At 36.6% G+C, this 23,517-nt stretch overlaps 1 protein-coding gene across 7 annotated transcripts in view; it reads right to left on the minus strand.

Annotated features, from left to right (window-relative positions):
• The window catches only part of GRM7 (glutamate metabotropic receptor 7), an 880,365-nt gene that overhangs the window by 581,930 nt on the left and 274,918 nt on the right, over window positions 1-23,517 (minus strand). For all 7 annotated transcript variants that reach the window (XR_005795667.1, XR_005795668.1, XR_005795670.1 and 4 more), the window contains exon 2: window positions 12,608-12,824. Coding sequence is in view for 3 of the 7 variants with exons in the window: in XM_040492101.1 (XP_040348035.1) it covers window positions 12,608-12,824 (217 nt within the window). In the remaining 4 variants the exon portion in view is untranslated. The remainder of the gene's footprint in view (window positions 1-12,607; window positions 12,825-23,517) is intronic.

A 23,517-nucleotide genomic window follows, 5' to 3' on the forward strand; every position in this document is an offset into this window, starting at 1 on the left:
GAAAGAAAGAAAGAAAGAAAGAAAGAAAGAAAGAAAGAAAGAAAGAAAGAAAGAAAGAAAGAAAGAAAGAGAAAGAGAGAGAAACAAAGAGAGAAAGAAAGAAAGAGAAAGAAAGAAAGAAAAAAAGAAAGAAAGAAGAAAGCAAGAAAGAAAAAAAGAAAGAAAGAAAGAGAAAGAAAGAAAGAAAGAAAGAAAGAAAGAAAGAAAGAAAGAAAGAAAGTTTTAAAAATGGTCATCAGATAATGATAGTCAATTCATCAAGAGACTATAATAATAACAATAAATATATATGCATCCAGTATCTGAGCACCTAAATATATTAAGCAAATACTAACAGATTTGAAGACAGAAATAAACAACAGTACAATAATAATGGGGGGCTTCAGTAGCCCACTTTTACCAATGGATAGGTCATCCAGGCAGAAAATCAGTATGGAAACACTGAACTTCTACTTTAGCCCAAATGAACCTAACAGACATATATAGGACATTTCTGCCAACAGCAGCAGAATACAGATTTTTGTCCAGTTCTCAGAAAACATTCTCTAGGATAGATCATATGATAGGTCACAAAACAGGTCTTAGAAAATTGAGGAAGATCAAAATCATACCAGGTGTCATTTATAACCATGATGATATAAAACTAGAAATCAATAACAGGAAGAAAACTGGAAATTTCACAACATGTGAAAATTAAACAACACACTCCAGAGCACCAAAAAGATCAAAAAAGAAATCAAAAAATACTTTGAAACAAATGAAAATGGAAACACAACATATCAAAACTTATGGGATATAGAAAAAGTAGCTGTAAGAGGGAAATCTATAGCAATACATTTCTACATTAAGTAGAAAAAAATAAAACAAGCAAAAAAACAAACAATTAAGCCCCAAGTCAGGCATAAAGGAAATAACAAAAATTTGAGCAAAAATTTGAGCAGAAATAAAGAAATAGCAGAAAATAATGACAAAAGTAAGAGCTATTTTTTTGGAAAGAATAACAAACAAAATTGACAAATTTTAGCCAGACAACTAAGAAAACAAATTTAGCTAAACAACTAAGGAGAAAAATCAAATAAAGTCATAAATGAAAGAGGAGACATTACAAATGATACTACAGATGAAATAAAGTTCTTTAAAGACTACTGTGGATAATAATGTACCAACAAATTGGATGACACAGGAGTGGATAAATGTCTAGAAACATACAACGTAGCAAGGGCAAATCACAGAGACACTCTGACAAGCCAATAATTAGTAAGAAGACTGAATAAGTAATCAAAATCTCCCCAAAAAAGAAAAGCCTAGTACCAAATGGTTTTCCTGGTTACTTCTACCAATAATTTAATGAAAACCTAATGCAAATTCTTCTAAAACATTAAAGATGATGGAAAATTCTCAAATTCAATTCATGAGGACAGCATTATTCTGATACCTAAGCAAGAAGACAATACTACAACACAAATGCAGGCCTGTATCCTTGATGGATATAGAAAAAAATTCTCAACAAATCTACATATGTTGTATGCCTGAAAGTAATGTAACATTTTTTGTCAAGTATACATTAATGACTAACTAACTAACTAACTAAATAAATAAATAACATTAGCAAGCTGAAATCAAAACATACTAAAATGATCATATACCAATAATCAGGCAGGATTTTTCCTGGGGGTACAAGAATGGTTCAACATGTAAAATCAATAAAGGTGATACATTACCTTAATAGAATAAAAGGGGAAAAAAACATACATACGGTTAATCTCAACAGATGCAGATAAAGCATCAGATACTACATCCTTTCATGATAAAACTCTCAACAATTGGGTATATAAAATAAAATTTTAAAAAATTGGTTATAGAGAGATGATGCCTCAACATAATAATATGGCAAGCTGACAACTAAAATCATATTCAATGGTGATAGGTTGAAAGCCGAACTCATAGAAACAGAGTAGAATGGTGGTTGCCAGAGGTTGGGAGGCGTAGGTGGCTAGGAGATGTCAGTCAAATGGTACACTTTCATTTAGAAGATGAATAAATGCTAGGGATCTAAGGTACAGCATGGTGATTATAATTAACAACACTGTATTACATACCTGAAGGTTGCTAAGAGAGCAAATCTTAAATATCCTTACCACAAAACAAAATGGTCATCATGTGAGGCAACAGATGTTGACTAGCCCTACAGTAGTCATTATTTTGCAATATATAGGTGTTTAAAAATCATCACATTGTATACCTTAAACTTTCATAATGCTGTATGCCAATTATATCTAAATAAAGCTGGGAAAAAATATAGTGAGAGCCCAATAAATAAATAATGCAAACCCTCAAGAAGAATGCAATCTGTGAGTCTAATGTAAGCCATTCCAGTTTCTACGTCCTATCTTAGTTCCTCTCTGGTAACTGTTGAACAAAACACCCATAAGAAGAGACTGATAGCAAAATTAACATTACTTACTCAAAAGTGTGGAGAGTGAAATGTGTACCAAGTGCATTACCATATAACAGGATTTTAGAAAATAACACTCATGATCCTGATATAAAAGTAAGTATTAACAATGTTTATGCCAAAGAATTTTGTACCCTCTAGCATTATGAGTTCAAAAACAACACACTTCTATATAATTAGTCATCACTTATCAAAATTTCTGTCGTTAAAATTCTGACAACTTTATCTTTCCCAGGAAATTAACCTTCTTTGATAAGAAATACACCAAGTTTGTGTGTGTATTATTGATTTTTTTTAATTTTTAAAAATTTAAATGCAAAGGATCACTAATACTCTAAGAAAAAGAAACCGTTCTTGCAAGTGGACATTTTAGTTAAGTATTCATTTATTTAGGCACTTCTAATATGTAGCTCTAATTATTCTCTTAAGACCTATATCATTATCACGATAACTTTTCTTTTAATATTTTCCCTTCTGTGTAAAAATCTATGTTGTAACTATATACTAGTTTCTCAAAGGGTCACCATGACAGTATGACCTAAAAAGAGTGATGGCATCCCACTGATATCTATCTAAAAAGGAGTTTACTTGACAGTTAATGCCAACTCTAAAATATTAATGTAATCAAATAATGTCATCTAATGATCATTAGCAATATGTTTAAAGTTTTTGTTATTTAAGATATCCAGCCAAAAGAGTAACAAGAAATGTGAAAAAATCAGGAATAGGCACATTTGGAGCTACCCAAGGTCAAAGCATTTCAAAATCTTAATGTAGTTTGTGTTTAGGATAGCTACTGATCCTTCAGTTTGCCTGAGAGTGCTAATGCAACTGATGGAAAGCTTTGTAGAATTACCTATAATCTCTTGAAAGATTTAACAGCAGGGATCCATTTGTCAAATAAAAGGAAAACAGATCCCACTGTGCAGGTCTCAAAGAGGCTATATTTACACACATCAAGTTGTTCAAAATACAAAATTATTTAGGAAGGAGCTGAAGTCCAGTAAATAGATATTTTGAAGCAACCTATTATTAATCTAAGGTTTCTTGGACTAGAGTATTTGTTTTTCAGACTATCCATTTGACTGTTTCCAGTGCCCACATCCTTGCCACCATTTTGATGAATGCATTTTTCTGCGTGGATTCTGTTTAAACCTCTCTTCCCCCTTACTTACCTATCCCAGTGGAATGAAACCCCGGGAAGCCTCTGGAAAAGGCAACCAAGAAGATAATATATTTTAGACCGTGACCTTCCCCAAATTTTGGATAGGTCACTGACATTCCATTGGGAAATGTCTCTTCCCCACTGTGTATGGTCTTAATGGGACTCAAAATCAAGGTTCCTACTTTCCCACAACCAAAACATATGCACGCCAAAAAAGCATTTGAACTCTGTATATTTCCTTCTAGTTTTATAAGCTAACTGATATTCTTCTATTTTTTTCTACTGAAATCTCTCTCTCTTCTTGATATCCTTCAAAACCTATGAGAATCAAATTGAGAGTCTTTTCCAATGAACACTTTTGTAAAGACTGAGAAAAGAAAGCTTCACTTGAAGGCTGAATGCGGCGTTACTAAGTAGGGAGAATAAATCAAGCATTCTGTTTCTAAAGTTCAGTGGGTATAATATTATGCAAAATCATGGTTACTTTCCAAAATAAACTACCCCAGAACAACAATCTTCCTCTCCTCTACCCAACTGACCAAGAGATTCTATTGCCTAATACAGTCCTCAACAAAAGTTGATCTAAGTTCCTTTTCACTTCATCTTTAATCTCAGTACCACAATCCCATGTCTTTTCTCTCCTAAGCATATGCAACATATGGTAATCATATCAAGTAGGTGAGAAAAGGAGGAGTTCACTCTATCTTCAGATCCTTTCATATACCTCCATGATGCTCAGGTACAATGAAAGTATGTAGAAGAGGTGAGAAGGAATTACTGAGATGTCTTTTCCAGTGTCTATTCCTTCATGCAGCAAAACTACTCTGTCATCATCTATTTCCAGTCCCACATCAACAATGACAGTCTATTATTGCCTGGCAGAAACCCATCCTTTGCAATCAGCTTGATATGCATCTGAGAACTGCCTGAACAAGGAAAGAGTAGTTTTCTCAACAAATATGCACCGACTTTACAACTCAAAGAGCAGTATGCTGACTCCTGGTCAGTTATTACAGGACTTGGGACCAGAACCAGAAGTTCTTGGCTCAAAAGCCAGAGCATTTTCTGCAATAGTTTCCATGTTGTGTGGGAGAACATTTTACATCACAGTAATTCAAGACTCATAATTTTTTTCAAAGCAATGCTATTTTTCTTATACCATTTAAAATTTAAAATACCATTAGATAATTTTCTTTTGTGTTTTTAATATGACTCTCTTTTCCTAAAATGTCATTCATTACCCCCGTTAGGTAAACCTTATCTGCTAACTCCTAAGTACTCTGAGGCTTAGTGAAGCATCTACCTTCTTCCAGAGTCCTCCCTTTCAGCATGCCCCAACAAGTCTCTTTTCATGGCTCTACTTACGTATTTCTAACCTTAGAAAGCAAGGATTATTATTTTTGTTTTGTGATTTTTACTACTATAATTATTTATAACTATTATCCAACACAGTATCTGACAGAAAGAAAATACTCAGACATGCACTGGATGAATGTAAGGTGAATCAGCAGATTTTTTATGTCAGATCTTTCCTTCTATAAAGTCAGTTTATTATAACAGGTTAATAACAAGTTTAGAAAGCCAAAATTGGAAAAACTTCTAACAGTTTCACGGTACCAACTACAGCCATGAAATCATCATCTCTTCCATTATTAATAATTTTTAAATTCAATGTGGATTTATTGAACGTAATATATATTGGGCATTATCTGAGCATAGAGTGTTGAAAGACAAATACAACATAATGCCTATCCTCAATACACTTATAATGGGAGAGGATAATTAGACAGATTACAGTAACACACAACCAATTCCATGACAGAGTTATACCAAAGCTGTTACAGAACTCACAGAAGAGAGTTCTACTCACTCTCAATTATATTAATGAAGGTAAAAGCCAAACAACTGAGGTAAAGCCTGTCTAGATCAAGTAGAAAATAAATTATAAATTTTAATTATTACTACTGAAATTATGCTGGACAACCCACAGAACCAGTGGGAGGCCAGGGAGTCAAAGACAGAAAATGAGCCTAAACAAAGGATGACTGAGCTGTTAGGAAAAAGCCAAAAAAGGTGTCAGAGAACTAAGTTAGCTGGGGCACTGTTGCCACTACTTATGGAATGAGGAGTTGGAGATTATACTACTGCTGCCCACTCATGCTGGACACCCCCTCCCCTCCCAGAAACATGGGTAACACTGCTGTTGTTGCAAAAAACATGGGTTTTTCCATTGCTCCTGCTTCTTTGTGCCCCAACTCTTGATTCATCTATGGTGGGCATATCTAATTAGCCAAGACTGGGTTACATGGCTGTGCCTTGGCTTCAGGGGAGGCTGGGAAGATGAATACCTGACCCTTTTAGCTCTATAGCAGTATGCAGGCTTGTTTTCTCCTCAAGACTTGTGCAGATGGGCATTCTCTATGAATTTATTCAGGGAGGTAGACTTAAAATGGAGTGCTGTTAAAATAGACAAATGTATACACAGCAATCAAAAATAGGATCATGAAGGAAGATTAAGTCAGGGATAGCTTTTCCCAAGGTGTTAAGTTAAAAAAAAAAAAAAAAAAAAACAAGTTGGAGTTATCTGGCAGCCCAAGCAGAAGCATAGCATTTGCAATGGAACAGAGCCTCCTGATAGTCACAGAAGGTTGATCGTGTGGCAGGTAGAGAGAGTACATATGGAGGCTTGTATGGGAATACAAGTGGGCAAGGATAGTATGGGAATGAGACTGGTGATTAAAGCAGACACTAGACTAGAAAGAAGCTATATGCCATGCTAGATCTTTTACTTAACCCTCTGGGGAAAGAGAGGCAACAGACAATAATGAAATGGCTTTCTTAGTATTTTAGAAAAATTATCATTATAGCTGAATGAATACTATTGGAGGGGCTAATCTGGAGGCATGGATAGCTGTGGCTATGAATGAAGGTGAATCAAATGTGGCCCAGAACTAAATGGTAATGGTGATGTGGCTAAGGGGTCACCTCTAAGATGTGCTAATAAATGGAGTATGAGTTAAAATTTAAAATGTTGTGGGACGCCTGGGTGGCTCAGTCGGTTAAGCGTCCGACTTCAGCTCAGGTCACGATCTCACGGTCTGTGGGTTCGAGCCCCGCGTCGGCTCTGGGCTGATGGCTCAGAGCCTGGAGCCTGCTTCCGATTCTGTGTCTCCCTCTCTCTCCGCCCCTCCCCCATTCATGCTCTGTCTCTCTCTATCTCAAAAATAAACGTTAAAAAAAAATTTTAAATGTTGTGCTAACCACAGAAAATCCAAAAAATAAAATAAAATAATATAAAGTCTCTTCTTCAGGAATTTACAGTTCAGTTTTAAGGACAACTGAAGATAAATGATACCATGAGAGTCCTTGTGATTTTGTATTTTGAAATTTAGACTTTGAATGTTTAATGCCTGTATTTAAACTAGGACCACTGAACACTTCATTCAGGAAATACTGTAACTACATATAAAAATGCCTCTAAGTTTTCTATAGTCACCATGGCATAGACAGAGACAGGCATACAGAAGAAAGAAGGAAGAAGGAAGAAGGAAGAAGAAAGAATGAAGAAGGAAGAAGGAAAGGAAAGGAAAGTTTATCCTGAAATTCACCTTAGATGGAGGCATTGGGAATTACAGACTGTTGCATCATACTGCTTTAAGTTTTGTGGGGGGATCAAAAGAGAGAAGAATGTAGTGTGACCCACAAGTCACAAAATTATATATCATGAAATTTTATGTCATAAGTGCTTCTTCTACAGGCTTTGTTTTTCTAAAGGGCAAAGGAAGAAATGCAATTCCTCCTTCCTTCTCTCCTTCCCTTAAATGTTTACTAAATGCCTTTTATATGTCAAATACTGCAGTAGATGATAGGGGTGTAAGGCAAAAATCATTGGCCTCATAGAGGTTATGGGAGGATGGGGAAGACTGACAATTCATACACAACGAAGGAGAATGTTGCATTTCAGAAGACAGAGAGCACAGAATCCTGTAATAAGCAACTAGTTCTGAGATCTTAAAAGACTAAGGGCTGTATAAAAGTTATTAATTGTCAATTAAGTCTCACCTAATTATTCTAGAAAATTATTCTAGGAAAAAATATTCTAGGCTAAAATAAAGTATTAAATAAAAATAAATTCTACAGTTTATCTGAATAAGAATGGTAATTACTTTATAAGACAAATTGAAATATCTGTTTAATTAAGTGATTGGCATGAAATACCCAAAGGATAGTTCAACTGTTATTTCAGGTTTTGAAAAGTTGACATATATCATGATACCATGGCAGTAGCAAATCATTACTATTTGTGTCATACTGTGAAGGAATGGTCATTCGGGATTCTCCTGAAAATTGTCTCACAAAGTCTAAGAATCACATGTGGTGTCCTTACTCTCATAATCCTTGAACTGAATTTGCTTCAAAAATCTGGAATATACTAATGGTGTAAATACTCTCATAAGTATTTACTTTTACCGTCACTTAGAGGCATCTGTATCTCTACTTTAGGCTATTTAGGTTATTACATCAACCTGAACTTTAAAGTGGATTGAGAGTGAACTGTCTCATTCCTTGTGATATTAAGCAATAAATTGCTTTCATTGCTGTTACATGTGCATTCATTCAAACACACAGGGCAATTTGTGCAAGTATAACTATTCTACAAAAATTTCATCATCTGAGAAAATCATGTTATGATCCTCTCTGAAAGTTCAACAAGGAGCCGCATCCATGCATGTTTCAATTTCCCACAACTACATGAGAGGAGACTTACTGAGATTTTCCTTGACAGCATAGAGAAGATATATGCCTAGGTTTCCATGTTCCAAACAAATTACTTGGCCTCCTGTTGAAGGATGGCTTCTTTCTTCAAACATCATTGTCTTCACTTGTGCTACCAGAGTATGGCAAAGGAGAGCTCACCCATGTTCTTGACTATAGGCATGGTAGGTACACCTCAGGTGGTAGTTCTACAAGTAGCCTCTGCTTCAGGACTTAAATCTAAAGTAAATTTTGGAACTAAAGTATTCTGAAAGGGTGAAACTCTTAAAGACATTTATAAAGAGAAGAAGCATAATCTTCAAGGTCAAATGGTTATGAATGGGAGTAACCCCTTCAAGCTTGCTAGCGGTACATAGAAACATCCCTCACTCTCATCCCTCTCTCTCTCTGTCACACACACACATACACACACACACACACAGACAGACAGACACACACACACACATTACATATATAGGACAATTTGAACAGTTAACTTCTTTTTATTAATGATTCTTAATGATTCTCAAGCATTTTTTAAAGTTTATTTATTTATTTTGAGAGAGACAGAGACAGCATGAGTGGAGGAGGAGCAGAGAGAGAGGGAGAGGGAGAGAGGGAGAGAGAGGGAGACAGAGAATCCCAAGCAGACTCTAGGCTGTCAGCTTGGAGTCCAATGCAGTGCTCAAAGTCACGAAATCAAAAGATTGTGACCCGAGCCAAAACCAAGAGTTGGACACTTAAGTGACTCTGCCACGCAGGCGCCCCTTCTTCTTATGCTTCTTATATAATGAAAGCATATTATCAAAAATAGCAACTCACTATTATATATGTATGTAACTTATATCATATTATATAATTATATATATAACATATATATATAACCTTGTAGCTATAACTAAAGGCAAAAGTCATCTATCACTTGCATTATTTTCAAATTTTTATAACTCAAATAACTGTACTAATTTATAGAGAACTGGTGTGATTCATTAATAATAATGTGGTGCTGTTGGGTGTTACATGATTCCCTATATATGATGTTATTTACTTTACTAACCTGATGAATCAGGTACTAACTGCATTCTCTACATGAGGAATCAGAGACCTGAAAAGTTAAATCATATATCAAAAGTTTTACAGCATGAAAGTAATAGCATCTGTTAACTCAAACCTACATGTTCCTGACACCACAGTGCTTGCTTATCTCTGTGCCATGCCACCCCTCCTACACATGCACGTGGACCTGTATCTTTGAGGACCAGGTTCCACAGTCATCAGACAAGAGAAAAAGTAGACATCTAAAATTACCCTTGGGGTGCCTGGGTGGCTCAATAAGTTAAGCTTCCGACTCTTGATTTTGGCTCAAATCACAATCTCATGATTCGTGAGACTGAGATTCTCTCCCTCCCTCTCTCTTTGCCCCTCCCCTGCTCACTTGTGCGCTCTCTCTCTCTCTCTCTCTCAAACTAAATAAACTTAAAAATATTAAAATTACCCTTAAAATTCCCTAAGCATGTATACTTTCAAGAAGTTCCAATAAAGGAAATTTTTCTGCTCCTTTTTATGGTTCTGAATTAGAATATATTGGTGTCTCTTTGAATATCAGAGGAGGCAGTTGGATTACTGTAGAGATAGTGGCATATGAATATGTATCTCTATCTACTGAAGTCACATTTGGGGTAGCAAGATGCTCATATTACGAGGCCACATAAGTGAACACAGCTGAAGAAGCAATGGAATCATGTTTCCCCACTCAAGTTTTCTCTAAGCAATGTATACATTGGTGAGTAAAGGTACTACATGCCACTTAAATTGCAATTCTTCCCCCTTCTCTGTTTTTTTTTTTCTTTAGGGGTGGGGCAGGGGTGTCTGTTAAGCACATGAGTGAATTCACTTAAATTAATTGCACAAATCAACAGTTTCGATTAAGTTTACTGTAAGTACATAATGAATATTATAATACTTATAGGAAGAAAACTAATCTGCAAGACATTACCTAAACCCTCAGTGTTTTCTTGCAATTCTGAAGCTGGCTTTTTAGTTACTCTCATCCCCAATTCAAAGGCTCTCCGATTGAAGGATCTCATCTGAAATAGCTGCTGAGGATACAATCTTTATTTCTGAGCTGGGTTATTTCAATGTATGTTTAGCTAAAGTTATGAGCTGGGAGTTGATACCATATTACCATAAAGGCTTTTCCTTTTTGCAGTGTCATTATACAGCAGACTCTGATATTATATCTTAAGTTTTCACCAAGTGACACTAGGAATAAACAACCATATGAAATTCACCACTGACCTGTCTAGAAAATATAGCTCTTTATAAAAGATCCAGAGCAAAAATTTGTCTTGTTCCTGTCCCTTACCGGGCAATCAACATGATTTTGACCTTATGAACACTGTAAATTTTGTAACAAAATGAGTAGTGCTCTTTGCTTTGTCCAGCACAAAAGATCAGCATTAAATTTGAGACCCACTTGCAGCAATAACGTAGAATAAGATGGTATCTGAACTTTATCTCTGAGTTTCATCTTACTATTTTACCCATATTTTCTCTTTAACTTGTCTTGTCTATTGGCTTTTACACTCATATTTTAGTTATTGCTCTAAATTGGCTTCTAGCATTTGGGTCAAAGCAGAAGTCAAAGAAACAAAGAAAGAAATAAAAACACAATTGTCAAAACTGATTAGGTATTTCTTTGGAAGTACACGAAGTCAATTATTAATGACTCCTACAAATCATGGCATGCATGATACAAGAACACAGGATTTCTTTCCTAATCAGAAAATTTCTAAATGAATTATATTAAGTACGTTTCCCTTGGAAACACAGCAGCTGGGACAGCAGTAGTGAATGAGACGGACATGATCCCCTAGTAGAGTCTAGGGGGCAAGATAGAAAACATCACCACCAACAAATTATACTACCATGTAACAAGTGCTGTGGGAAAAGACACTAGAAATACAAGGTCAAGCAAATAGAACCAAGGCAATTTGGGGAATGTTTATATTAACCTAGAAATGGCATTTAGGATGAGACCTATGAACGATCAAAAGTTATCTAGTCAAAGGTACTAAGAGTAAGAATATTTCAGTCAGAAGGAAAAGTAATGCTTCCAGTGAATTATTCAAATTAGAGCTAATGATAATGTACTGACTTAAAATCATGGGATTTACACAAGCCCTGGCCTCCTTTCAGTAGCCATGTGCAGATACATGCCAATGCTTTACATTTCTGGGTATATCTGTAGTCTGAGTCAAATATTCAAAACCATGTCTTCAGGATTTATGACATCTTTCCTTATGAAAAGGACCTCTGTTTCTATCACCTTGTTTGTTTGTTTGCTTTTATGATTAGTTAACTACTCCAGTCAATAACAATTTAGATTAGATGAAATACTCACAACCAAATGGAGGACCTAACATTAGCATTAAGAACTTTACAGGAACATCAACGCATGTGTTTTTTTTTTTAAATATATGTTTACTACATCCAATATTTCCATTAGGGGAAGTCTAAATATTTATTGCCAGAATTTCTACATGCAAGAATTTTATCTCATTTTTCAAAATCTGCCCAATGAAAACCAGCTGGCCAAACAGCTGAACCCTTTACTTCCATTTTGAGATAAATAAACATAAAAGAATCTACTACAAGCACTACTTAATTGAGCCATTTTTCTCAAAATAATCTAAAGTTCCAAAGATTATTTGTCTAAACACAGGCTATAGCCTAGATAATTTATTTAACTTTATTTTGGACAAGTAATTCAGAGCTATCACTGTCATTTCTCTTCAAAGCAAAGGGCCACCATGACCAGGGTCTCATAATTCTAAATAATTCTATGCATTTTGGAGAGGGGCAGAGAGGAAGGGTATGTGTGGAGAGGCACATTTAGCAATACTGTCTTAGTCTTCTGTATGCAGGCTGCAATCCACACTGTTATTCATTACACAGAAATAAGATACCAAATTTAGTGCACAGCATCTTTTCTCCACTTCTGCTACTAATACTTTCAAGTACTTCAGTTTCACACTTTTGAAAATATTCTCTTCAAAAATGGCAAAGTGTTATAAATGAAGTCTTTATAAATTCACTTAACAGGCAGTAGGGAATGTGAGAGTAGGGCTATAGTGATTATGTACAGTGTGTGTTTAGTAAAGATTGAGAAGAACACTACAAGCCACAGGTATGTGAAGAGGGTCATCTTGACCATTGCAATCTCTTCCTACCTGCCTCTTTGGAAATCTGCGTGAAGGATTCCACACCTTTCTCTCCGTAACTTCCTTCAGATGCAAGGGTAGACACATAATTCCATCCTAGGGCCTTTACAATGTCCACCATAGCCTGAGCTTGGAAGGAGTCAGGTGGGACCACACGAGAGAAGAAGTCGTAGCGCCTGTCATCACTTAACTCAGGTGCCGTTGATGCGTAACTGATCTGGGGGATCTGGAAAGAAAAGAAAGCACCACATGAGAGAGCACACCACCCGGATGTGAGAGATTTATTTATACTTATGACCACTGACTCACAATACAGGGCTTGCTCAACGTCCAAAGACGTTGCACCCGGTAACTGTAAACCACCTAAATGCAACCAATCACCTTCTGACAGCACAAAAGGCGGTACTTTTGTGCTTTGGCCTTTTGTTTCCTCCTCTGTAGAAGAGGGAATGAGGATGGCATGGAAATCACAGGAGTCATGGTAGTTAGGAAAACAAACTTTGTAAACATTCTCACAAACATTCAGAATCATGCTTTGCTTCTTATAAACTATTAGAAGCCATCATCACCACCACAACAGAAACACAATCACCTAACTGGAGTTTGCATAGGATCGGTGTAGTTGACAAAGCCCATGAATATTGGTAGATGTCATCAGACGTCTAACCTTGAGTACCAATCACCTGTGAGGAAATGTCTAAGCAAGCTGCATGCATTATTTCATGGACTCTTCAAAAAATGTTATAAAGTAGCTAAATAACACCCTTAGAACCAGGCTGGAGGCTCTCTGCCACAAGGCCTTTACATCAGTGGTCCTTGCACTTTGGAGGGCCTTCTTTAAAGTTCTCTAAGCTCCTCTTTGGGTGATGGTAGAGGGTTGGCATTCCTGCCTGCATGGAGCCTGCATGGGGGTCTGATTCCCATTTTTCCCACTTAAAGAATCCTCTGGCCCTCTACCTTACACAGGATTAACCAGATGCCCCAAGGAGCTCTAGAACTTATAAGGATCATCCTAGGGCCCCATAGCAGGGACCCAGTTCCAGGAGGGTAGCCTAACATGCAGATTGCTCCCCATACCTGGTATAGTACTTTTTCTTAGGATTACATGAGATAAGGCTACCTAAGTAGGCCTGACACTCTGATTTTAGTTCAGTCAAATTACGTATAAATAAAGAGGCCCTGTAAAAAAATGTTTGCTTGGGATTCCAAATACCCAAGGGGAAGCCCTGAAATAACAATCAGTTAGGACCCTGTCCTAACCTCAGGACCTCTCACTAATGACCATTACAAGCTCTGTCCCCTCATTCTTCTAACACTAGCATGCAATAAGCTAACACTAGCATGCATTAGTCCACCTATAAAAATGAGCAACTTCACAAAATTCTGCCTGCATTCTCTCCAAGGACTCACCCTTGCTTTATCATAAGTATTTCTCAAGTATCTAAAGGCCAGTTTTGATCTTTCTTCAAGCCAAGCCCAATAGTCAACTCTGCTCCAAAGATGCCAAAGCTACACTCAAGGTGATTGTTTGAGCCCTCAAAAAATTATACTCAATATTAATCTATTCCTAAACCAAACAGTGTTGTTTAAAGCTGGTTACCACCTCTGAAAGCTCATTCCTCTACCAATTTTCCTAGGTCTGCATTACTGTTAAGTCATATGGCCTTGGCAGTAGATGACCCACCATGCAGTCCACCCTTGATGTACTTTTTCTCCATGACCATTGGGGGCACTGTCACTGATCCAAAGCCTCAAATCAGTGTGAGAAAGCCTCAGTCTCCAGATGAGAAGCAACATCCTGAGACAGGGGTAGTGAGGTACAGTGGAAATAAAATGGGCTTTAGTATTGACAAGATATAGAATCAAAGCCTGATGTTTCTCTTCATGAGTGTTTACCTTGGTGAAGTTAGTTTACTTCTTAATGAGCTATCATTAATAAAAGTTTGTTTTGAGGGATAAGAATAATGATTATACATTGCTTAGCATGATGACTGGGACAGACTGGTTGATTAATACATGGGGGCAATGATAATCCAAACAGAGAACGGCGTGTTTCCTAAGTTAACACATTCCCCTCATTTGACTTCCCAAGTTCTCTGTGACACATTATCATATTCCCCTCATTGTCCTAAGGGAAGGACATAGTTTTACACATTCCTATCATTATCACTTTAGAAATGATCTCTACTATTTACCCAACTCTTTCTTACTGCCAGCTATGTTCTATATGTTTATATGCATGAACGTATCCAACCATCAGTAAATATTCTATACTATTATTACCTCATTTTACATAAGAAGAAATTGAAACTTGGAAGTAGAATAATATGACCTTGTGTTAAGTCACAAAGTTGTAAGACAGAGCAGCACCCACACCTGGGAGTGCCTCTGTGTGAACTTGTGAACTCTTAACTACCATACTTTGCTGAATCGCTGGTAAAACATTTTAATAAGAATAAGACAAAGAAGGGAAGTAGATTACTAGAGTTCAGGACAATTTCTGTCCACAGAACTGACTACAGAGCCACTGAAAGTTTTTTAGTGATCATTCTTAGACTGTTATTCAAACATTTTATGTAAACGTCTTGTTGAAGCTTATACAAATATCTCAGTAGAATGAGCTCCCTATGTTTCATTTATAGTCCCAAGCTTACAAATTGTAGGTAGGAAAACATCAACTGAATAAGAACTCTAGGCAGAAAAAAAGAGAGAGGGAGAGAGGTGGGGGGTGGGAGAGAGAGACTTTTTCATATAAGAAATAAAAAGGAAAGAAGCCAAGCATGTCAATTCATTTCCATCAGTTTCAACTTGTGAAAATGTAAAAGCTTCGTGCTGTTGCACAGATGTCTTTCCTGCCAAAATCCCTTTCTACCTTTGAAACAGCGCTAATGAAGATACTTGAATTTGCATTTATGTAGCTGCTGTAAAATATCAGAATTATGGAGGACTCCCAATGCTAGTGCATTTTCTAAACTGTGCCCAAATTCAGTAATGAAAATCCTGGTGAAACAGATTGCTTCCCTCACTACCTGCACCCATCGAAAGTGGTCACTGTATGTGGTCTAGTTCTTCATAATAAATAAGATGCTCCCAGGTTAAGACTCATATAGTCCTTTAGGATCATGCAAACATCTTATATACAGTGTACTTATTTCTACATTATGCATATGCTAGAATAAGGAATGAAAGAACAAATGGGTTTCATTTCTGTGATAAAAATATAGCTGCATAAGGACATGCCTCCTCAAAGTAAGAGATGAAGGACTGCAAGAATTTTTGTAACCTATGAAATATGATCTATGCATTTATTTAAGTATTATGTTGTATATTTACTTATTTTCAAAAGAATGTTTAAGCACACAAAGTAATTATTTTGAAGTATGTGTTATAACTGGTACCTACAACTGGCCAAATTTTATTAGTCGTCTTCAGTTATTGACCTTCACACTCTCCTTGATACCTTAGCGCTACTTTTTCTTTCTGTTACTGAAACCCTCCCCTCTTGTCAATCTCCTACGGAAATGCAGAATTGATCTCTTGATGAAGAAAATTTAGTGTAGTGACACTTTGGCTATAGAAAGTAGGTATTTAATCTCTTGTTGAAACTTCCTTTCTCTGATTAAAAAGAACATGGCGGGGGGTCACCTGGGTGGCTCTGTTGGTTAAGCATCTGACTCTTGATTTCAGCTCAGGTCATGATCTCATAGTTTCTGAGTTCAAGCCCCACATCTGGCTCCAAGTGAGAGAACAGAGCCCGCTGGGGATTCTCTCCCTCTCTCTCTCTCTCTGCCCCTTCCCTGTTTGCATGCATGCTCTCTCTCTCTCTCAGAATAAACTTTAAAAAAGCCTCTAAAAAAAAACACTAAAGCACTTTTCATCTGAATCAGATGACTAAATTTTCATCTTATTTTATTATTCTCTGCTCTTCATAAAAACCTATCACACAAACATGGTTTTCACTAATGATGAGTCCAAAATAGGAATGAAAACATCTACAATCCATTGTAGTTGTTTAGAATGAGTTTGTGCTTTTTCTTAGAAAACAAAAAGAAGAGGGGCGCCTGGGTGGCGCAGTCGGTTAAGCGTCCGACTTCAGCCAGGTCACGATCTCGCGGTCCGTGAGTTCGAGCCCCGCGTCGGGCTCTGGGCTGATGGCTCGGAGCCTGGAGCCTGTTTCCGATTCTGTGTCTCCCTCTCTCTCTGCCCCTCCCCCGTTCATGCTCTGTCTCTCTCTGTCCCAAAATTAAATAAACGTTGAAAAAAAAAATTTTTAAAAAAAATAAAAAAAATAAAAAAAAAAAGAAAACAAAAAGAAGAAATAACTTTAATACCTTCATCCCTGTTAACAATTTGTCTCTCATTTTTGTGTGTGCATTTGGGTACGGATATACATATTACTAACTATAAAAATGTGGGTCTTAATCTCTTCTTCCCTCCCCCTGACCCTTTCATTTGTCTTTCTCTCTCTTTTTCATTGTAGAATATTCTGCTCATCTAAACCTAACATTCATTGTTAAATTTTAAAACACTTACTAAGTTTTTGCTATTAGAAGAAAAAAGAATCTTCAAAGCTAATTCAATTCTCTGTAGATATCCCTGAATATTTTGTTAGAATATTGTTCAAGCCCCTACCCCCACCAATGTGACAGAAATATTTAGGGAAATACATTTAAATATTTCCCTATATTGAAATTATTTGGAATCATTATAGATGGTAGAGCAGCAGTCTATACTTATGGCAAAGACTATCTCTTGTCACATCTTAATTTTTTTTAAGTTTATTTAGTGTGTGTGTGTGTGTGTGTGTGTGAGAGAGAGAGAGACAGAGAGAGACAGAGAGAGAGAGAGAGAGAGAGAGAGACAGAGACAGAGAGACAGAGACAGAGACAGAGAGAACCAAGTAAGCTCCACGCTGTCAAAACAGAGCCCAATGCAGGGCTTGATCTCATAAACCATGAGATCTTGACCAGAGCTGAAATCAAGAGTTGGACATTTAACCAACTGAGCCATATGGGTACCCCACAGCTTAAATCCTTAAATATCCTTGGATCACCAGGGTGTATTCTCTACTTATTCCATTTTTCTATCTTCCAAGTCTTAGGACAGTGTTTTACTATTTTAGTTCTTATAAGCTTAGAGTGTTTAAGGCTATATTAGTTGGAATGTATCCTCTCTTCATAACTGTTCTTTTATAAATTACCATGGGCAATCACACTGTTTAGTTTTCCAGCTGAAATTTTAGCATATTTTTTCAAGTTTATAATAAAGTTCCATTAAGATTTTGATGAGAATTGCATTATATTTATAAATTAATGTGGGAAGAATTGATATATTTATAATATTTTATTTTCCCTTATGGGAAAATAACTATTTTCATCCATTTTGTTGTTCATTCTTTTCTATTAGTAAAACTTTATGACTGTCTCCATGTAGGCCTTGCACACTGTTAACTTTATTTCTAGATAATTAATATTAACTTTATTTCTAGATATTTGCTATTTTTATTGCATTATGAATGATATAACATTTTCATTTTGTTTTCTATTTATTGCTGGTATATAGGAATCTATTAATTTTGCATATTTACTTTGTGACTTACACCCTTGTTAAAATTCTTATTAGTTTTAATAGCTTTTGGTTTATTTTCTTGGGATTTTCAGGTAAGGAACTCATATTATAAAAATTCATTTAGTTTTATTTTTTAATTACATCAGCTAGAATATCCAGGAAAACAGAAATGATAGAGGTGAAAATAGATTTCCTTGTTCACATTTATCCACAGTGAGTGTTTAAAGTCAACTAGAATTTATTATTATTTCTCATCTTGAAAAATGTATAGTCAAAGGAAGAATTAAGATTATCAGTTAAAATCTTATTTTGACAACATACAGTCTTCAGCTAGAACTCATAGTACTTACTATACATGTCTCCAAATAGTTGAAAAAATATACTTCTCCACCAAGTCTTTTTTTTTTTTTTTTTTAATAAAATCAAGGGGCACCTGGGTGGCTCAGTCGGTTGAGCATCTGACTTTGACTCAGGTCATGATCTCACAGTTCATAAATTCGAGCCCTACATCAGGCTCTGGGCTGACAGCTCAGAGCCTGGAGCCTGCCTCAAATTCTGTGTCTCCCTCCCTTTATGCCCCTCCCCCACTTGCATTCTGTGTGTGTGTGTGTGTGTGTGTGTGTGTGTGTGTGTGTGTGTGTCTCTCTCTCTCTCTCAGAAATAAATGTTAAAAAATTTAAAAAAGAGAAAAATCTCGTTTCTACAATTATTTCTCCCAAGGTATGAATCAAAGTGACAATAATCACAAGATGGAAATTTGTTTCAAGTAATCAAGTTTTTGAATAGTTCTCACACCAGAAAGTAGTCATTTCAAAGTTATGTAGAAGCCAATCTGGACCCTTTTTAAACATTGAAAAGCAAACAAATAAAAACAGCAATAAACCCATCATTCTTCAATTATCAGATGCGACATTTCCCAAACCTATATCTTACTCTTAAAACAGAAAAAGGGAACAACACCAACCAAACAAAAATCCCAATTTACTGAGTTCTTAATTTAACTTTTAAAATATATATGAACATTTAAGATCCTAAGAATTCCTATAAATCTAAGAGAATTAAGGCCAGAGGAAAACTCATTTCAAGAATTTTGGGGGTGTTTGGGAGCCTCAGTCAGTTGAGCATCTGAATCTTAATTTTGACTCAGGGCATGGTCCCAGGGTAGGGAGACTGAGCCCTGCACTGGGCTCTGCATTGAGCATGGAACCTGCTTAAGATTCTCTCTCTGTCTCCCTGTGACACTCCTCCCCACGCACTTGCTCTCTCTCAAAAAAAAAAAAAAAAAAAAAAAAGACATTTAAATATAACTTACATTCTCTGCACTTCTAAAAACATTCAAGTTTTTAATACTTGTACCCCACAATACAAGTGATTGTGGTAATGGATTTGTTTGGTGGACAGAAAAAATAATCAAGTTAATTTACATCCAGTTCTTGGAACACAGCAATCACTAGGAGATGCACAGGGCTCTCTCCTAATCTTCAATATTCACCCTAGAAAGCAGGAGTTCATAGCAAGGTCAATGAGCAGTTCTGAAATGCTGTGGTTTCCTTTGGAAACAAGTGTCACAACTTTCTGGGTACACTGTTAGTTATCTGTGTAATTATCTGTTTATCCTGCTCACCTTTTGGAGAGTATTTACCCTCACAAAGAGCAAAGACTTTGTTCATTTTATCACCACTGGACAGCACTGTGAATGAGTAAGCCAGCCAACGAATGAATAGAATAACGCTAAGAGAACAGAATCCCTCATCTACCTGGATGGGTGGCAAGAGAGACTCACAGTTTATGGGAGTTATCCCTGCCCTTGTCGGACCTGTGACTGACTGGCAGCTTTAAGCATGGAAGCAAACAACTTCTTTCACCCTTTTTATTTATCCTTGGCCCATGAGTCCTTAGGAGTACCTTCCTCATCACTGGAATGTAGGTAAAGGTAAAGGGATCTAGGGAGTCATTTCAACTGTTCATTCTGTTTTTTCTCTTAGGCCTGAGACTTGACAATTCAAGACACCTCCAGGAAGCAGCCAGAGTTCAGTCTAACTCTGCAAAACATACTTAAATTTATCATTTTAAACAGGGTCATTCTGTCCTGCTGTCTCCTTAGCTTTTCTCCCTTATACAACCAGGCTTGGATGTCAGACGCAAGAAGCAATTAGTGTTTGGCATCCCAGGTCCTTGGTTCCAGTTAAATGCTTTTACTTTATGTTAACATTGCCATTATCAAATCAAAACAGGAGGGAAAAAAAAGGAATATATTAAACAAAGCTAGAGAAAATAATTCCATGTCATTTCTAATAGAAAATCAAATGAGTGTGTGATGCACTTTTGCTTTCCAAGTGTTGACAAGATTGAACTCTACTAAATTTAATTTTATCCCATAATTACTACAAAGTCAAACACTTCTAGGCAAAGGGATCTCTTGGGCTTGGAAACAGCACTCCTCTAAGCATCATCATAGTGTCAACGTCTGTCAAAATAACTGAAGACCAAAGTCCAGATTTGGAAGTGATTACATTAATATTTTTAAAATCCAAATGGTCACCGCTACTCCAACACAAACTCGATTCTCTTCAAAATACATTCCTCAACATTTATAAAATGAAGGAACCACTTCACTTTCTTAGAAAAAAGGAAGGACCTGAAATTGATTTGGTGCATTTTGAGCTTCCTCTTCTTTATATTCTAAGGACAGTGCCTGTGACAAGGCCAGTCACCTGGGAACTTCTTAGTTTTGTAAAAGTGAATAAGGTTTACAGTTCCATGTTCCTGGGAAATCTCTATAGCTAGGGAAGGCAATACAAAATGTACTAATGCTTATTCTAGAGGGCAGTTTCCACAAAAATTGTAAAAGGCAATTTTTGAAAGTATCATGTGCAATTAAGATAATGCTTCAGTGTACCTGTTGAGATATTAATGAACTCCCAGTGGGGCATTATTAAGTTCACAGTTAGCAGCAATTTCACTCTTAGTTCTTATTAAGCTTTATTGATATGGATCCCCCAAAAGGGAAAATGAATGAATAACCCTTTCAGGTTCATTCTTTGAAGCATCATTCTCCTCACTTCATACTTACCTCTTCTCTCAATAATATCTCAGTACATATTTGGATGGTTGGGCTTTAATATGGATTTTTGGTAGTATTTATTTCTTTCAAAGCACTTAGTAATGATTAATAACTCCCAATCTATCTACAATCTGGAGTTTCACTCAACTTTAAATTGTTCATGACAGAGATTATCATTAAGTATTGCAATTTTTTTCTTTCATCTTTCATTTCTTTAACTTCATAACACCTTCAACATTTTGTGAGTGGTAAAAACCATCTTCTTGAGAGCCAAGAGTTCTACGTGTGGACTGCCAATCAAATTTGTATAATACATGTGTAAAAAGGTTTATGTGTTATTGATTTTATTGTTATTGCTTTATTAAATCTCTCTATATACTGGACTTTTAGATGTGTGCTTCTTTACATATATAACCTCATGGATTTCTGCAACAACGTGTAACAGGTAAAAATGTTACTGTCATGAATATTCTGTTTTGCCTTCCTCATCTCCAAGTTTCTAGAGTTGATGTAAAGATAACTGTAATTCAGAGTCCAGATGTTGGCACATGTGGCCAAACAGAACACAGGATTTCTGTAGCCACAAAGGTGACTCAAGGAAAAGGACATGACCTCACCAGCCCAATGTGAATAAATGAGATGCAGTATCAATGCAAAATGGGGCAACCTAGTATCTTACACATCCCATAGGTAGCAAATGTTAGGAATGGTTAGGAAATGTCCTTAGAACTTCTCTATGTCACTTACAGCTTGTTGATCCACATTTCTCATGAACCATAAAAAGTCAAGAGAAAGCTGGGACTTTTTAGATGATTAATAGCAGCCAAAACAGTGATAGCACAAGTTACTGCTAGACAAGTTAGACAAGCTCTCCAGGGTTATATCTCTATCCATAAAATGGGGTTAATCATATAAGCCCAACCTACATCACAGGGTAAAGGTGAAATACCTACAAAACAATATTTTTACATGTCATACTGGCATACAATGCTGTTTTGTCTGGTTCTATTTGCTTAAATAAGCATCCTACTTAAAAGCGTGTCTGGGGATATATGTGTATGTAGCATAGAGCTCCCTGAGAACTTCTGTTGATTGAAGTATCTCCACCCATATCTCCATAGCATTCAGTGACAAAGTACAATGGAAACCTCCCTGCTACTCTGACATGGCACCACAGAAATCATCGGCATATACTTTATTAGAGAAATAGAAGAAAACAGGGAGGGGGGTGATTTTTATAATCTTTCATGGTCCTTCCTGATCCTACACATCCATGAGTTATCTCTGGCAAGTATTTCTACAACCATATATGAATAAAAAAATAAAAAGTAACCACAGTAAGTGTTTAACATTTTTCATATTTATTAGATTTGATCCTAGGTCTCTTTTAAGGCCATAAGGGCCAGAGTCTCATGCCTAGAGTTTGGTTTACCAAACACTAAAGGCTGACTTTTGAGGTATTCCGCTAGCAACATAAATGTCAAATCGCTATAGATCAGGGCTCCCAGACCTTGCTACTATTGATATCTGGGTTCAGATAAGCCTTTGTGGTGGTAAGGAGATGAACTCTCCTGCTCTGTGTAGGATGGTTAGTAGCGTCCCTGACCTCTGTCATTAGGTGCCAGTAGCACATCCTGAGGTTGTCACAGTCAAAAGTGAATGCAGACAATGCAAGATATCCCTGTCTGTATGTGGGGTTGGGGAGTGGGGGTGGGGGGTGGAGAGTGCAAAATTGCTTTGGCTGAACCAGTGGAGGATTATCTGTGGAAAAGACCAGTTGGAATCATCATACTGTGGTCACAAAATAAAAATGAAGAGATATTTTTAATGTCTTGTAAACTCAGCTTTGCATGTTTTCTCTTCTACTTGCCAATCTGTTCCAATTATCAAAGCTGTGTGTGTTTCCCAGTCACCTTCAATTATCTGGTTTCTCAATAGAATGCACAGATACAAGCTACTACAATGCAAAGTCCTTTACATGGACACAGCCAGGAACTTCTTGTGGTTTTTTTTGTTTTTTTGTTTTTTTAATTTTTTAACGTTCATTTATTTTTGAAACAGAGAGAGACAGAGCATGAATGGGGAGGGTCAGAGAGAGAGGGAGACACAGAATCTGAAACAGGCTCCAGGCTCTGAGCCATCAGCACAGAGCCTGACGCGGGGCTTGAACTCACAAACCGCGAGATCATGACCTGAGCCGAAGTCGGATGCTTAACCGACTGAGCCACCCAGGCGCCCCAACCAGGAACTTCTTAAAGTGGAGAAGAAAATAAAATGAAATCTGAAT

This window comes from Herpailurus yagouaroundi, unplaced genomic scaffold (genome assembly GCF_014898765.1).
Source record: "Herpailurus yagouaroundi ecotype Mexico unplaced genomic scaffold, PumYag 183, whole genome shotgun sequence".
Taxonomy (NCBI): Eukaryota; Metazoa; Chordata; class Mammalia; order Carnivora; family Felidae; genus Herpailurus; species Herpailurus yagouaroundi.